Raw genomic sequence first — 15,024 nt, forward strand, 5'->3', positions numbered from 1 at the left:
CCGAATGGACACCCCAGAGTCCGTAAGGGCGTCTATCAGGGAAGGGGACTTCATGGTGTCGCTGGACCTCCAAGATGCCTATTTTCACATACCAGTGCATCCCTCCTCCAGGAAATTCCTCAGAATCATCCACAGGGGCAACGCCTTCCACTTCCCCTGCCTCTGCTTCGGACTTTCCATAGCACCCCAAGTCGTCTCCAGTGTGTTCAACCTCGTTTCAGCGTGGTCCCACTCCAGGGGAATTCAACTACTCCGTTACTTGGATAACTGGCTGATCCTTGCACATTCCGCCCAGCTATGCCAAGAACACCTGAGAATGGTCCTAACCTTTGTCCTGAAATTGGGCACAGTAGTCAACCCGGAAAAGTCAGATTTCTTACCAAGACAGAGAGTCACGTACCTGGGTATGGTCCTGGACTCCTCCCTAATGAAGTCCTTCCCACTAGAAAAGGGGATCCAGAATCTCGCTTCTCTAGTTGCACAGGCACTATCGACCAGGTTCCTGACGGCGACACAATGCCAAATCCTCCTGGGCCATATGGCCTCCATAGAGAAATTAATCCCCAGTAGTAGACAAAGAATGCGACCGCTACAGTGACTCCCCAAGTCTCAGTGGGCCCCGCAAGAGGGAGAACCCCTACAACACATCTCCCTCACCGAAGAAGTCAAGGATTCTCTTCTCTGGTGGAAGGCCCATGCAACCTTCTCATGGGGATGCCCCTCGGCCCATCTCCCCCCGCAGTCCTCCTGTTCTCCGATGCCTCCAAGGAGGGCTGGGGAGCCCACCTCAACGACGATCCCATCAGCGGTTCCTGGTCCACAGTCGAGCGGACAGCCCATATCAATTGGCTTGAGTTGAAAGCAGTACTCCTGGCTCTCCGTCACTTCAAGGATCAAGTCTCAGGAAAAGTAGTGGACATAATGTCGGACAATTCCTTGGTAGTAGCCTACCTGAACGAGCAAGGGGGGCACAGTCTCCCAGGAACTATGCCTTCTGATGATGGACATCCTCAACCTAGCCAAGAATCTCCAGGTGTCACTCAAAGCCCGCTACATCCCGGGGAAGAGGAATGTCTGGGCGGACCACCTCGGCAGGAAGAATCAGATAATCAACACAGAATGGTCCCTCTATCGAGAGGTAGCGAACTTCATCCTCAGCAAATGGGGCTCCCCTCTAGTGGACCTTTTTGCAATGAGATGGAATCACCAACTCCCAATATATTTCAGCCCTTTCCCGGATCCTCTGGCAGCAGGAGAAGACGCTCTTCTGCAAAGTTGGGACAACCTGGACTCCTACGCATTCCCACCATTTCCCTTGCTCCAGAAGGTACTCCTGAGAGCAAGACACGCATCCTACCTTTGGATGACTTTGATCGCTCCTTGGTGGCCCGAAGCCCCATGGTTTCCAGACGCCCTCGAGCTAGCAGTAGAAGAGCCTCTGGCCCTTCAGGGAAGACCAGATCTTCTGTATCCACCCATCAACGGGCCTTGGCACAAGAACCCTTCAGCACTCAATCTTCACGCATTCAGACTATGGTCCGGATCCTCCTAAAGAAGGGTTTTCCCAGAGAAGTGGCAGAGGACATGTCCGCTCCTATTCGCTCTTCCTCAGCTAACCTTTATCAAGGGAAATGCAATGCCTTTGCAAAATGGTGCCACTCCAGGAAGTTAGTCCCAGATCGAGCCACCATTCCTGAGATCGCCTCCTTCCACTTCCTCAGGAAGTCCAAGAAGATCTCCCTCTCGGCAGTACAAGGCTATAGGGCAGCTCTAAATCAGGTGTTTTCTCTGAAATTTCCATGCTCTTCAGGCACTTCAAAGATCATGCCCCCCCAGGGAAATCAGTTCTCCTCTGCGGGATGTGGCATTAGTCCTGAACTCTCTGAGAGGCACATCTGAAGGACCTCACCTAGAGGACAGTTTTTTCTGCTAGCCCTGGCATCTTCCAAGAGAGTAGGGGAGTTACATGCCATCTCTTATAGAGTCGCCCATTCCAAAGGATGGAAAGAGGTCTCCTTCACTTTCATGCCTCAATTCATTGCCCAAAACTAAGATCCTGCCAAATCCGACCCTAGATTCTGGTCCTTTAGTGTTCCGTCCTTAGACGAATTTGCAGGGGGGAGAATAGACTGAAACAGTTCTATGCCCGGTACGAGCCATCCGGACCTACCTCAAGAGAACCGAACATCTTCGACCAGAATTAAAGAGGTTGTTCATCTCTACTAAAGGTAGCCCATCACTAAGAATTCCATTTCTTACTGGACAATGGAAGTCATCCGCAGAGCCTGCGACATGAACCACACAGATTGTCCATGACCTGAGGGCAGTAGGGACCTCCCTAGTCATCAGAAGGAATCTGTCAGTCAACCAGGTTCTTCAAGCAGGTATATGGAAGAGCCAGAATACGTTCACTTCCTTTTACCTCAAAGAAGTTATGCGGGAATCTTTAGGGAACTTATCTTTGGGCCCCATAGTGGCCGCCCAAGAAGTCCTGAAAATGATATACCCCTCCTCAAGAGCACACAGCCGACCCTGACAACTCATCCAGGTTCTGGCTCGGCAACTGTAGGGATAACTTTCCAAAGTCCTTCTCATACTCTTACATTCCCTTACCTTACCCGCGGGCTCTCAAGCATTCCAAGGGAATCAATTCAAGCCCTTCAGTGGTACAAAAGTGATTATAACCTGTCTGTCTCCACTCCAGGGAACAGAAAGGGGTGCACTTCAAAGTGAGGGGAATGTATAGGGGTCTGGTCAACATAGTCTTAGCACACTAGATTTTCCATACAGCGGTTTCCCAGGCTAGATAACACCTTCCTTCCCTCCTAAGTCCGAGTCTCCTATTGTAAGGAGTACCGAAGAGTTTGTATTCTTCGGAACAAATGTAATTTTCGCAGGAAAATTAATTTTTCCCTGATACAAACCTGAGGTACTCCTTACCTTTAATGGCCCTCCTCAACCACCCCTCTAAACAGTTCCTTCTCCTTGCCTGACAAACCTTGTGCTTAATTCATACCTGGCTCAGAGAATGGTTATAGTGTGCGAGACTTGTGGTGGAGGGCAAGGCCCCCCCCCCCTTGCCCCAATGGGGCCCCTTACTGAGGATAAGCGTTGCCCAGACCCACAGAGTGAGGATTTTAATTTCGCAGTAGAAATATTCGTGCTACGCGAAGTATCCTATTGTAAGGAGTACCTCAGGTTTGTATCAGGGAAAAATTAATTTTCCTGCGAAAATTACATTTTTACGAGAGTAGTAGTGCCTGTGTTAGAATTAGAAATTGAGAGAGTGAGTGGTTTGAGGTAAAGGTGGGACTTTGCCATGGATGTGTTATGTCGCCTTGGCTGTTCAATTAGATGGTTGAAGTGTGAGATATAAATGCAAGGATAATGGGGCATGGATTGGAGACAAAGAAAATGGAGAAAAATGGTAGGTAAGCCAGATGTTGTTTGCTGACGACACTGCTCTTGTAGCAGGATCAGAAGAGGGATTAAGGAAGCTAGTGACAGAGTTTGGGAAGGTGTGCAAAAGAAGGAAATTAAAGATAAATGTGGGTAAAAGTAAGGTGATGAGATGTACAAGGGAAGAGGAAGCAAATTAGAAGGGAGTATTAAGGGAGAGAGACAGGAGGAAGTGGATAGCTGTAGATACTTGGGTGCAAATGTGGCTGGAAAGGGAGGAGTGGAGGTGGAGGTAGAATGTAGATTGACAGAATCAAGTAAATGCCTTGGAGGCTTAAGAAGTGTAATGAGAAATAGACATTTGGAAATGGATGCTAAGAGGAGATTTTATGAAGGAGTGACTGTGCTGACAGCACTGTATGGGGCAGAAAGATGGATCATAAGAGAGAAAGAGTTTAAATGTGTTTGAGATGAAATGCCTGAGAAGTATGGTAGGGATTACTAGGCTGGATAGAGTGAGAAACGAGGTGAGGAGGAGAGTGGGGGTGGAAAGTGAGTTGGGAGATAGGGATGATGAAAGAGTATTGGGATGGTTTGGACACATGGAAAGAATGAGTGAAGAAATATTAGTAAAAGATGTGTGGAAGGAGTGAACATGAGAGGAGCATCCAAGGATGAGATGAATGGATGGGGTAAAAGGGGCATTGGGAAAGAGGGGAATGTCTGTTGAGGAAGGAAGGGAGAAAACAGAAGATAAGGGTGAGTGTAGAAGGGTTGTGTATGGATGATGCTGTGGTGCATAGAAGGGAGTGGGTGGGGGATGGGGGGTGAGGGAGTATGTGTGAATGATATTTTAATGCAGTCTGAAGGGATTTCTCCCCATCTTTTCTTTTTATGCATGAGGGACATAGGGGGTTGCCAATTAAATGAAGCAGCCTTGCTGTGGATGTGCTGTGTCTTGCTACATTGCTACTGACCCAGGGCATTGGGAGAGATGCAGGGATAATCCGTCATCCAGGAGGAGCCAAGATAGAAGGGAGGGAGAGGGCTGATAGGGAGTGGAGTATGTAGGGATGGAATGGGAGGGAGTGGATTTTATGCCTTTGTTTTTGGTTACTTCCTTTGTAAGGGGGGGGGGAAGCCCTTGGTATTGTAACCTTCTTGGGTTGGGGGTTACATAGGGAGGACTTAATGCGGGCGAGATAAACTCCAAAATGGGAGTTTTCTTCTTATTTATTAAAAATTGAGGCAATCTGGTTAAACACTGTACACATTTAGTCACTAGGGGACATTACACACTGTACACAATTGATCTAGGGCACGACACACACTGACTGGCTGCTCGACTCGTGCACTCTGGTTTTGTGTTCCGGAAGTGCTGAGTTTGCTGAATTTTGAGGTGCTCGCAGTCACCTTGTCAAGATTTTTAGTCGGGTTGTTTGGCCCTTTACAAGTTTGTTCTTGGTTCATAACTACTACAAACATAATATACTACATACATAATATATCCAGGGGGAAAGGGTTGAACAGTATTGTGTTCCCGTGTGTTAATCCGGGTTGGCGATTGACTGCATCTATGGCGTGCGTTTGTGTGTCTGTGTGTCAGTCCGCTTCCGTGCGCTGAGCTAAATTGCTGATTCGGCTGGCGCCGCTCTGGGGCTCGGACCGGATGTGTGGCGCCACCATGTCTGGGTGATTGTGACACTGCCTGCATGGTGTATGGGAATGTGGTGATGTGGTTAATGTGGTGTATACATATCGCCCTCCCCCTGGGGTTAGGTGGCACCCGGCACCTAATGGTACATGGTTAACAAATATAATATATATATATATATATATATATATATATATATATATATATATAGTTATATAGTCAGAGACACAAAATCTTTGGGTGGTTATAAGTGGAGAAGGGGGGGTGTGATGTTGAATTGATTATGATGGTCCCATAAGGACATGTTGAACAAGAAATAATGGGTATGTGATGTTGTGTCTCTGAATGGGGAATAAGGTTGTGTTTCACCAGTATTTATATTTTCAACTTTTATCTATGAGTTTGTATGGCACTATCTGTGTTTTTTGAGAAACTCTTATCTGTGAGTTTGTATGGCACTATCTGTATTTTCTGAGAAACTCTTATCTGTGAGTTTGTATGGCACTATCTGTGTTTTCTGAGAAGCTCTTATCTGTGAGTTTGTATGGCACTATCTGTGTTAAGATATTGGTGAGACACAAGATAAAACTTATCCTAGGTTTACAGCAATTTGGGAAAACCTTTTTCAAGCACTTATTTCATGCAAAAGTACTTTGTTAGTATTATTATTATAAAAATGATGATTAAGGTTGAGAGGGCAGTGGAGGCATAGGGTAAGATTTTATAGTGTAGATCTAAAGAGTCTATATCAAGGGTAGTTGATTTGTTTAGGAGATGTACCATGTCTATCTCACTTGGGAGGATGGTATCGGGGATCTTAGGGAGGGGTGGGAGTATTAGTTGGGTTATGGGACCTAGATTGTGGGTGGTGTTTAGAGTGCCTTGGTAGTGGAGTTGGTTAGGTAGGAGCATTGAGTCCATCATATAGATGTGACAGGTGTCTGGTAGGGTGATAGAGCCGTTGATCTTATGATGGGAGGGTGGTTTGTGTAGGCATATTACGGATACTATTGTGGGGTGGGGGGAGAAATATGAAGTGTTTATTTCCTACGTGGATGTGGTGTATTTGAGTGTTGTCCGAAAAGCGAAAGTCGCATGTCTTGGAAAGTTGACTTTGGGTGTTGTGAGTTCTGAGAGGCAAGGTTGGGATTTGGTTAGTTGGAAATGGAATGGGTAAGCTGGGCAGATATAGAAGTTTGGACGTGCTGTCTTGCAGGTTGCCATGGTTTCTAGGGAGGTAAGGGTTAGCCATTGTCCATCAGTTGATTTTAGGATGGTGGAGGTCGGCATGTTGAGGGTCATGGTGCAGTTTTGGTAAGGGTAGGGAAAGGGGTAAATTTCCCAAAGGGAGAATATCTTGATCGGGTCCATAGGTATGTGGATAAGGATAGATTCTTGAAAGATAGTTGATGCTAGGATGGGGTAGTAGTGTTGTATTTCGTTCTTGAGGAAGAAGGGGGTGAGATTCAATGTATTATGAGCTTGTCGTAGTGTTTGAGTAAGTTGGGTTGGGGTGATCATTTGAGAGGTGACTATACCTGCGTGGGCGTTCCAAATGTCGCTCTGTACTAGATTGCTATGATCTATCAACTTTTCTAGTTGTTTGTCGAGTTCATTTAGATGGTGGAGAAGGGAAAGGGCTGTTTGTGATTGGGTGATCTTAGTTAACCGGGATGTTGTGAATGTGGTGAGATGATTGATCTTGTCAATTACCGAATTTATTGAGGTCGCGAGGAGATCGATGTTTTTAGAGTTTAGGTTGGTTAGCTTTCCTTCTTGGTGTAGTACCTTTGTTATATTTCCCATGTGTGAGTGAACCGTTTGTATATCTTGTTCTGTTGCAGTCCCGAATAGGGATTTTGATATAATTCCCAGAAAGTTAAAAAGTCCACGTTTGGGTCTGTTGTTCTTTGTAATTTCAGTTACGGGGTTGGGGAGGTGGTATATTGTGTCCCTGATGTTGTTCATTTTCTCGTGTAGGGCGTTGACGTTGTTGTATAGTGTTGTTGAGATTTCGTTGTTTTGGTTTGTGGTGTTGGTTATTTGGGTGGAGATTTGTTGCTGTATTTGGAATAGGTCTTTGCGAATTTCCATGAGGGGGTTTAGTAACGATTGGGGTGATATCTGCATCTTTACCATGATGGAGTCTTCTACGCATGCGGTATTGCCGTGTTTGTTGACAATTGCTCCTGGTATCAGTATGGGTACGCTGAGTGAGAAGTGGACGAGGATGGGGAGTAGTAGTAGTGGTTGCATCCTGTGGATGGAGTTTTTGTTTTAGTGATTTAGGATATGTATATCTGACTCTCGCTAAGGTTATAGTGGTCGGAAGGAAGTAGAGAATGTTTGATAGATATGCGGAAAGAAGTTCTTATTGTAATGTTGGCCATTTTAACCTCCACTGAGGAATGCATGACATCCTGCATCTTCAGGGGCGAGAGCTAAAGTGTATGTTTTAGTTGCGTCGACGTAGTGTCATGTGATGGGAATTGCGCTTGGTTGGGTTATTTGTTAGTCTGGTGGGTAGGTTCTGGTTGGGAGGTGGGGTTGCGTTTAGGTTAAGTTTGACTTTTCTTAATTTCTCTCCGTGTATGGTTACGGTTGTGTGATCGGAAGGGTCCGTTAATAGGAAAACATTATTGGGGAGTGAGGTTGTGACTGTGAAGGGGCCTAGGAACTTGGGTTTGAGTTTGTTAGTTCTATTAGAGTCTCTGACCATGACTGTGTCTCCAAGTGTTATGTTGAGTGGAGATGATCGCTTGTGTTGTTTGGTTTTGGTTTTTTCTTGGGCTGCTTTGAGGTTTTCTCTGACCTGTTTGTATATACTTTGCATGCCTCTTTTTAGGCATTGTGTAAGGTTTTCTAGGTTGTATAAGGGGGGTGGGGGGTGGTTAAAGATTTGGTAGGGTAGCCGCATTCTTTGGCCAAATATGATCTCATGGGGGGACATCTTTGTTGCGGAGTTGACTGTGCTATTGATACTGGCTTGTACCTGGGGTAGCCAATCTTCCCAACTATCCGAAAGATCGTTGGCCAAAGGTCTGAGGATTTCAAGCACTTTTCTGTTAGTGCGTTCTACTAGTCCATTCCCTTGTGGATGGTAGGCAGTGGCGAAGGTTTGATTTATGTTATATAAATGTGCTATTTCGCGCATTACTTCGTTCTTGAATTCAGAACCGTTATCAGACAGCATTTGTCTTGGTATATTATACCTGCAGAATATGTTGTTAACCAATGCTTTGGCCACAGTCTCTGCTGTTTTGTCTTGTAGTGGAACTAGGATTGTGTATTTTGACAGATAGTCGACTGCCATGAGTACATAATTGGAACCTTGATGGCTCATTGGCATTTTAAGTAGGTCAATGCCAAGTGTTTCCCATGGTTCAGCAGGGAGTGGGGTGTCTTTGATATTGAGTTGTTTGGGGTCAGGTCCTCTGAATTGGTTGCAAGTGACACATGATTCTATATGTGTGGTTATGTCTTTTTTCATATGTGTCCAAAAATATGAATGCCTAGCAGTAGTCAGTGTCTTATCCCTGCCTGAGTGGCCTCCCATTGCGCTGTCGTGCAATATGTGTAGGACCTTGGGAACTAGGTCTTTGGGGATGACAGTAACTTCTCTGTCGTTAGTAGTTCTCCTTATGATTCCGTCGACCAGTTTGAGTTCCTCTATAGGGACAGGTGGTCGGGACTGTAAGGGTGTTCTTGAAAGTAGATGTTGTTTTACTTTAGACCATATCGGGTCTTTGTCTGTTTCTTCTCTAAGGTCTTGCATAGGAATACAGGTTGTTTTTGTTGAGGTTGATATGTGAATTTGTCTGCTTAGTGAGTCTGCTACTACGTTAGCTTTTCCAGTTAAGTATGTGATTTTAAGGTCAAAGTCTAGTAAGGTGGTTTTCCACCTAGCAATTCTACCATGTAGGTCTTTAGAGTTAAAGAGGTAGACTAGGGGTTGGTGGTCTGTAAATATGTTTATCCTGTATCCTAGTATGAGATATTTGAAATGTTTTAAACCCCATATCAATGCAAGTCCTTCTTTGTGGGTTGTTGAATAATTACTTTCAGGCTTATTTAGTACTCTACTTGCGTATGCAATGGGGTGCTCTTTCCCGTTTTCATCCTTCTGTTGTAGAACTGCGCCTATTCCTTTAGAGGAGGCATCGGTGTAAAGAAGGAATTCTTTCTTCATGTCAGGAAAGGCTAGGACAGGAGCTGTGGTAAGAGCATGTTTAAGGGTGTCGAAGCTTGTCTGTTCCGCTTCAGACCATTTGAATGTCTCGCCTTTTCTTGTGAATTTGGTGAGAGGGGATGCTATGTGTGCAAAATTTTGTATGAGGTGTCTATAGTATGAGGCTAGTCTTACGAAATTTCTTGTTTCATCTGCGTTTCTAGGGGTTGGGAAGGATGCAATGGCATTTATTTTGTCTGTGGTGGTATGGATGCCTTGGGTGTCTACCTTATGGCCTAGGAAGGTGAGTTCCTTCTGTAGGAATTTGCACTTTCCTAGTTGGATTTTCAATCCCGTGCTTTTTAGTCTTTTTAGGATAATCTCTAGTATATGGAGGTGGTCAGTTTGTGTGGGGCTATAGATGATGAGGTCGTCTAAGTAGACGAATAATGAGATTCCTATCATATCGCTGAAAATGCGATTCATTAATCTCTGTTGGGTTGAGGGGGCATTCTTAAAGCCAAAGGGCATGCGCTCGAAGTGGAAATGTCCCTTATCTGTGGAGAATGCAGTTACGGGTTTTGATTCATCTGTCAGTTCCACTTGCCAGAAGGCTGACTTAGGTCAATTGTGGAAAATACAGAATTCCCGTTTCCTATGGATTATAAGACATCTTGCATGGCAGGTACTGGGTGTGGGTCAGATTGAGTTAGGTGATTGATTTTCCTAAAATCTACAACAGGGCGTAGAGTTCCGTCTTTCTTAGGGACTAGGAAGAGGGGACTGTTCCAAGGGGAATCTGAGTGAGAAATTACACCTTGGTGTAACATATCATGCACACTGTTGTTTACTTGTGTTTTCCTACTGTGGGGTATGCGGTAAGCGGAGGTGTATGAGGGGGTGGTGTTGGGGGGGATTTGGATGTGGTGTTTAGTTATATCACATTTGCCTAGAGGTTCGCCTTCTAAGGCGATAGCCGATCTATTCCTTTGGAGGAGGTTTAGTAGCTTGTTACGTAGCTCTTCGTTGGCTGATGTTATTTGGTTGGGGTGGATAGGGGTGAGGTTTTGTGTTTGTCCTACAGTGTTGATGTGTTGTGGGAGTGGTTCTTGGATTGGGGAATTATGGAGGTGGACTGAACAAATGTTTGTGTTCTTTCTGATTTTGCGGTGTTGGTCGGAGAGATTTGTTAACATAGCTAGGGTGTGTTTATTTTCTGACACTAAATCCCATGAAGGTTCGAGGGATATGTTGTTAACTCTTGACGTATCTGGGTCAATTATGACATCCTGATGTTCGATTGCTCCGGGTATATATAGTGGGACTGTTATTGAATGTCTAGGGGGTATGATGACTGTGTTAGACATCAATGCCTTTGAGGTGACATAAGGTGGTGGACGGAATGAGTAGCTCTTAGTTGGAGAGGGGTTATTGAAGCCAGATAGACATGAAAGAGGTGTGTCTGGGTCGGGTGTTTCAGGGATTTTGGAGTTGTCATTTTCATCTCGGAAGGAGATTTTGTTGGTATCTAAGTTGATGATGGATTTCCAGTCTCACAGGGACTTTAAACCTATTATACCTTGGTGGTCGAGACTCCATTCATCAGCTAAGTGGAAGGATGTGAGGCCTACCTGGGATTTGTTAATTTCTATATCTAAGTCTATCCTATCATGAAGTGATATGGTACTTCCTTCTATCAGTAGTCCTTCTGTGTTGGAGTACTGGATTTGGGGTGGGTCATTAAGTGCTTCGTAAAGAGCTCTGGGGATGAGGTTCAGGTTTGTGTCTGTATCAACCATCATCTCAACATCTATTTGATCTAGTGTTACCTTTAGAGTGATATAGTTGTGGGGTGGGTCGGACGTTCCTATGGTGGTCTGGTGCGTGAGGCTGATACGCGTTCCCCCAATCGGTGTTGGGTTGTGTGTGTTGAGTTTGACGTTCTGTGGGAGGACGGTGTTTGTTGTGATGCCATAACTGGTCTGTTTGTCCTCTGATGAGGATGTGGTTGTGATCTTTGTTGAGAACATTCCTCGTTGGAGTGAGTTGTGGTTTTGTGTAGGTTGCAGTATTTACTTGGCCGTGTTGGTCTTGATATGTTGAGTGGGGTGGGGGGGTGCGTGGGTGATTGGTTTTGTTGTTGGGCTCTACATTGGGACTCTGTGTGGGAGGTAGTTCCATGAACTGAGCAAGGGGTAGTGCGGTGTTGTGTCTGTGGTTGTTGGTGTTGCTGTGCTCTACATTGGGCATCTGTGTGAGTCGTTGTTCCATGAACTGAGCGAGGGGTAGTGCGGTTTTGTGCTTGTATTTGTTGTTTTTGTATGCAGTCTCTGGTGTTGTGAGTTGTTGAAAGATGGTAGGAACACCAGGTTGATGGTTGTGCTGTATTGGAGCTAGGGGCCTGGTGTGACTGAAGGGTATTTAGTCTAGCATAATGGTGCTGGTCGGAGAGGGAAATGTTGCAAGCGTTGGTTATCTCTAAGATATAATTATAAGCTAATGGGTTTCTGGTGTTTAAATCCCTTCTACCTGCTTCTTTTTGACACTTTCGTGGGAGTTGGGAAAGATAAAGGCCTATCTCTAGTAATGTGTATAGGTTTTCTAATGTCATTGCTTTTTTTCCTGAAATGTCTGTGAAGATCCAAGGGCTTTGGTTTTCTAGATTTTCCCTAATCTCTTTTATTGCATTGGCAACATTGTCTTTGATGTTAGACTGTTTTTGAGTTCTAGTGTTGTTTAGAAATGTGAGGAGAAAGTTAATGTTGTTTGTTTGTTTGTTCTGAAAGACATTAAACAGATGGGATTTGTATTCCTTGTATGTGATTCCACTAGCAATAAGGTTATCAAGCATTTGAGCCGTGGATCTATGCTCATCTGAGGCTTGTATATTCTGGCGGCATAGATTTATCTTCTCTAAGTTAGAGTAGTTAGGATTTTTAGAGAAAAAAAGGTCACATGCCGTTAGGAAGTCAGTGATGGAGAGTCCGCTAGTTTGAGAGAAGGTGGGGATTTCGGTTAGAGGGGAGATAGTCTGGTAGTTATTGACTATTGTAGGTTGGTGTTGGGATGGGTGGGGATGTTGTGATGGGAGTTGTGGGTGATGATGTTGTGATGGGAGTTGTGGGTGAGGATTTGAGGTGAAGGATATTTGACTTGACGGTTGGTTAGGAGAAGGGCAGGCTAAGTTCTCGTATGCATGGGTTGTGGGGTTTGGGGGTTGTTGTTGGGGCAACTTGGAGTTGTGGTGAGGTGTGGGGGAGGGGGTTGAGGGGTAAGAGTGGTTGGTTTGCGTCAAGCAGTTCTTCGTGGAATGAGGCATATTCTAAGTGTGGGTTGTCAACGTTATTCTCGGGAATATTTGTAGAATCTACTTTAGGTGTGGAATGATCGATGTCACTGGGGGATTTCTTTTCTTTCGATTGAAAAAGAATGAGTCAATTATATTCTTGACTTTGGATCTCGTTCCTGAAGCCATGTTAGTGTCTAACTAGGGATGCATGCATTACCTAAAAGATAGTGTGTTATAGTTAGATAAGAGGAGAGGTATAAGTTATCAATGGGTAATATGCAAACAAGAATCACTTAACTGATAAAATGCATATCAAAATGATACAATGTATTTAAAACAGGGTAATAATAATGTCATAAAATTGTAAGTATGCATAAAAGGGTAATATGAAAGTTTTTGTATGTACAATATATATAACAAGGTAATAGTGAAATCTAAAAAAAATTAAAGCATGCCCAAATATATGTTAAGTTATAAGTTGGCAAAGTACATATAGGGGGTAAGTTTGATATAACATCATATTATTAAATGTATATGTGAATAAGGCACAGGTTATGTCATGATCAACTTCATATAGTTAAGTTCTACAACACTGTTACCTTATTGACGCGAAAATGCTACCTCCGACAGCTCCACGTGGGTTGTGTTGACGTCCAGCTGACGGCAGCGTCAGCAACTCTCGGTGAGCCAAAGGTGGCGGTGGGTGGAGGGTGAGTTGGGTGGTTGTGATTGGCAAGCGAGAGCGCTGACCCGATGCGAAGGGGAGGTATGTTAGGTGGGTCCGGGCCTAACTGCTGTGAAACTCCTGGCCTGGGTGGAAGGGGTGGAGGTGGGTTAGGCGGGTCGGGGCCTAACCGATGCGAGGCTCCTGGTCTGGATGGTCGTGGGGGTGGAGGTGGGCTAGGCGGGTCTGGCTCCTCCAGGTGAGGTTGCTTGTGGTTAGGTACGTCTAGACGTATGAAGTCTAGGTGTATGGTGCTCACATGGAATGGGAGAGAATGCGAGTATCAGGGGGATTTCAGGGGTAGACGGGAATTATTAATATAATAAAATGGTATGAAGGGTGGATAGGAATTACAATATTTACCTTTATATGGGTTTTAGGTGGTTGGAGTCGGTTGCGACGATTGCCCGGAATTGTGTACAGAGGTGTCACTGTAGACATCTGTCTACACAGGTTGTGGTAGCTGACTGCCACCAGGTGGTTTAAAATCGAAAGCCTTCGATTTCACCACCGATTCTAAGAATGATCCAATCTTAGAATTGAGACTGTCGTCTCGAAGGGAGTGGTTGGTGGAGGGCGAGTGGGTAGACGTGTCAATTGCTTGAAGGAGTGATGTCTGCTTCGTAGACAGTGATCTTGGTCTTCAGAGCTGTGGGCGCGGCTGGTTTGCTTGGAGCTGAATAGAATCAAGCGGCTTGATTCCTTTATTCTGGGAGCTTGATTGGTTGAAGATTTTTATTCGGCCTTCTGTGGTAGGCGCGAGTGTAACCAGTATTACTTGGTATAAGATAGGCTTGTCTCTTCGGAGTTTGAAAGGAAACTACCGCTCGCCAGTTTGAGTGGTTGCGTAACCTTGGTTGTATGGCTGAGGACGGCGTTTCTATTCAGAGCGTGGGAGCACCGCTGCCGCCATTTATGTAACCTTCTTGGGTTGGGGGTTACATAGGGAGGACTTAATGCGGGCGAGATAAACTCCAAAATGGGAGTTTTCTTCTTATTTATTAAAAATTGAGGCAATCAGGTTAAACACTGTACACATTTAGTCACTAGGGGACGTTACACACTGTACACAATTGATCTAGGGCACGACACACACCGACTCGTTGCTCGACTCGTGCAGTCTGGTTTTGTGTTCCGGAAATGCTGAGTTTGCTGAATTTTGAGGTGCTCGCAGTCACCTTGTCAAGATTTTTAGTCGGGTTGTTTGGCCCTTTACAAGTTTGTTCTTGGTTCATAATTACTACAAACATAATATACTATATACATAATATATCCAGGGGGAAAGGGTTGAACAGTATTGTGTTCCCGTGTGTTAATCCGGGTTGGCGATTGACTGCATCTATGGCGTGCGTTTGTGTGTCTGTGTGTCAGTCCGCTTCCGTGCGCTGAGCTAAATTGCTGATTCGGCTGGCGCCGCTCTGGGGCTCGGACCGGATGTGTGGCGCCACCATGTCTGGGTGATTGTGATACTGCCTGCATGGTGTATGGAAATGTGGTGATGTGGTTAATGTGGTGTATACAGTATGTGTATGTATGTAAAGGCTTTTTCCCCCTTATAAGGGAGGTAGCCAAGTGCTGGATAATAAAGGTAATGAACTAAATTATCTAAATTTTTTCAGGCCTGTGTAAATATTTTGGAAGGTACTGAAGTCGTGTCTGGTCTAGTGTCTGCAATGAAGACTCGGACAGACGTAACTGGTGTTGCTTGTGAGGCACTCCACAATTTGTTCTCAGGGGGAAGTGCAGGTGGTGCTACACTAGTTGAGCAAGGACTGCGTGCGAATGTGATC

The 15,024-nt window shown here is 45.0% G+C and overlaps 2 protein-coding genes across 8 annotated transcripts in view; one reads left to right on the forward strand and one right to left on the reverse strand.

Annotated features, from left to right (window-relative positions):
• Nucleotides 1–15,024, forward strand: part of Rme-8 (receptor mediated endocytosis 8) — a 159,629-nt gene that overhangs the window by 136,380 nt on the left and 8,225 nt on the right. For all 7 annotated transcript variants that reach the window (XM_076188250.1, XM_076188254.1, XM_076188253.1 and 4 more), the window contains one exon: nt 14,854–15,024. This exon is cut by the window's right edge and continues 36 nt beyond it. In XM_076188250.1, the coding sequence (XP_076044365.1) occupies nt 14,854–15,024 (171 nt within the window). The remainder of the gene's footprint in view (nt 1–14,853) is intronic.
• On the reverse strand, nt 5,869–13,309 carry LOC143027164 (uncharacterized). The gene is made up of 2 exons (XM_076188258.1): nt 13,110–13,309; nt 5,869–7,310 (listed from the first exon to the last, which is right to left on the reverse strand). The coding sequence occupies exon 2, from the start codon at nt 7,307–7,309 to the stop codon at nt 6,101–6,103; it is 1,209 nt and encodes a 402-aa protein (XP_076044373.1). The 5' UTR covers nt 7,310; nt 13,110–13,309; the 3' UTR covers nt 5,869–6,100.

Source organism: Oratosquilla oratoria, chromosome 7, assembly GCF_046742065.1.
Source record: "Oratosquilla oratoria isolate Oo_2021 chromosome 7, ASM4674206v1, whole genome shotgun sequence".
NCBI classification, from domain to species: domain Eukaryota; kingdom Metazoa; phylum Arthropoda; class Malacostraca; order Stomatopoda; family Squillidae; genus Oratosquilla; species Oratosquilla oratoria.

What these genes read in the sequence shown, in the direction of transcription:
- LOC143027164 (XM_076188258.1), bottom strand. Translation starts at nt 7,309, where the DNA reads ATGCAACCACTACTACTACTCCCCATCCTCGTCCACTTCTCACTCAGC.